Genomic DNA, 1,703 nt, shown 5'->3' with positions numbered 1-1,703 from the left:
TCAGGGTTAAATATGTATTGTGATATAATGGTCACGATCAAAGGACCATGATACAACATGACTCACGATTCAAGGGTCTCGATAAGATAAGTGTCACGATACAAGGGATACGATACAAGGGTCACAATATGATATGTATTACAATACAAGGGTCTGGATACGACCTGTATCACCATACAACAACCCTGATATCAAATGTTGCACCAAAGGCTATTCTGTTCACAAGTACCTGATAGAAATGTTTAAACACTGTCTTATAGTTTCAAACAATTTCTTAACATTTAAATGGAACTGGCCTGCGTTTCAGCTCTACTTCTGAAGTCTCCAAAATCACCAAGGAAACCACGAGGGTCGCCTAGTAAGGGGAAGAAAAAGGATCCATGGGCGACGGACTCTGATGGACCAAGTGGTAGTGATTCAGATCTCAATTTTAATGACGGAGAAGGAAGTTTTATAGCCCAGAATACGAAAGAACGAGGTCCGAGACGTGCTGCTGGTAGGAATCAGATTTTGTATTTTAATTTCATTAGGTCTGATGGATTCTGCAGCTTAAAGAGATTTTAAAGAGGTTTTCTAAATTTTTTATGTGTATCAAGAGACACTGATAGCATCAATTTACACCATTCTAATTTTCAATCAGACGTCTGTGATTCCTGTTTTCTAGATTTGCTTAACTGTATATGATATGATTAGCAAAAACTTTTGCAAAAGTGACATCATGATACACTTTTAGTGGAATTACAAGAACCATAGACGTCTGATTGAAAATCGAAAAATTTGCCACTTGCATACTGCATGACTTAATTTTTTTTCTAGCTAAGAAAATTGACTATTCATTTAATGAAGATGACGAGATTGAAAATATGGTGTTATCAGATTCTAACGATGAATTTGTACCAACGGAAGCTGCTGTTGAAGCTGGTTCCAATTTCATCTCTAGAATGAACGAGTAAGTATTGAAATATAGTTTATTAAACGCAAATATATACTCCTTTTCTTTTGTTTTTTTAATTTTATGTGTATCAGAGACACTGATAGCATCAATTTACATCATTCTAATTTTCAATCAGATGTCTGTGGTTCTTGTTAAAGAGATTGTAAAAAGGTTTTCTATATTTTTTATCTGTATCAGGGACACTGATAGCATCAATTTACACCATTCTAATTTTCAATCAGATGTCTGTGGTTCTTGTTAAAGAGATTGTAAAAAGGTTTTCTATATTTTTTATGTGTATCAGGGACACTGATATCATCAATTTACACCATTCTAATTTTCAATCAGATGTCTGTGGTTCTTGTTAAAGAGATTGTAAAGAGGTTTTCTAAATTTTTTATGTGTATCAGAGACACTGATGGCATCAATTTACATCATTCTAATTTTCAATCAGACGTCTGTGGTTCTTGTTAAAGAGATTGTAAAGATGTTTTCTAAATTTTTTATGTGTATCAGGGACACTGATAGCATCAATTTACACCATTCTTATTTTCAATCAGACGTCTGTGGTTCTTGTTAAAGAGATTGTAAAGAGGTTTTCTAAATTTGTTATGTGTATCAGGGACACTGATAGCATCAATTTACACCATTCTAATTTTCAATCAGACGTCTGTGGTTCTTGTTAAAGAGATTGTAAAGAGGTTTTCTATATTTTTTATGTGTATCAGAGACACTGATAGCATCAATTTACATCATTCTAATTTTCAAT

At 33.5% G+C, this 1,703-nt stretch overlaps 1 protein-coding gene across 1 annotated transcript; it reads left to right on the top strand.

Moving 5' to 3' along the window:
• Positions 1–285: 285 nt before the first annotated feature.
• LOTGIDRAFT_239756 (hypothetical protein) lies at positions 286–953 on the top strand (the record flags this gene model as incomplete). The annotated part of the gene is made up of 2 exons (XM_009055845.1): positions 286–496; positions 817–953. 2 exons carry the CDS (start codon positions 286–288, stop codon positions 951–953), a joined length of 348 nt encoding a protein of 115 aa, XP_009054093.1.
• Between the last annotated feature and the right edge of the window lie 750 nt (positions 954–1,703).

This window comes from Lottia gigantea (genome assembly GCF_000327385.1).
Source record: "Lottia gigantea unplaced genomic scaffold LOTGIsca_2532, whole genome shotgun sequence".
In the NCBI taxonomy this organism is placed as follows: domain Eukaryota; kingdom Metazoa; phylum Mollusca; class Gastropoda; family Lottiidae; genus Lottia; species Lottia gigantea.
The sequence above is the reverse complement of the archived record's forward strand: the minus strand, read 5'-3'. Positions and strand labels throughout refer to the sequence as shown.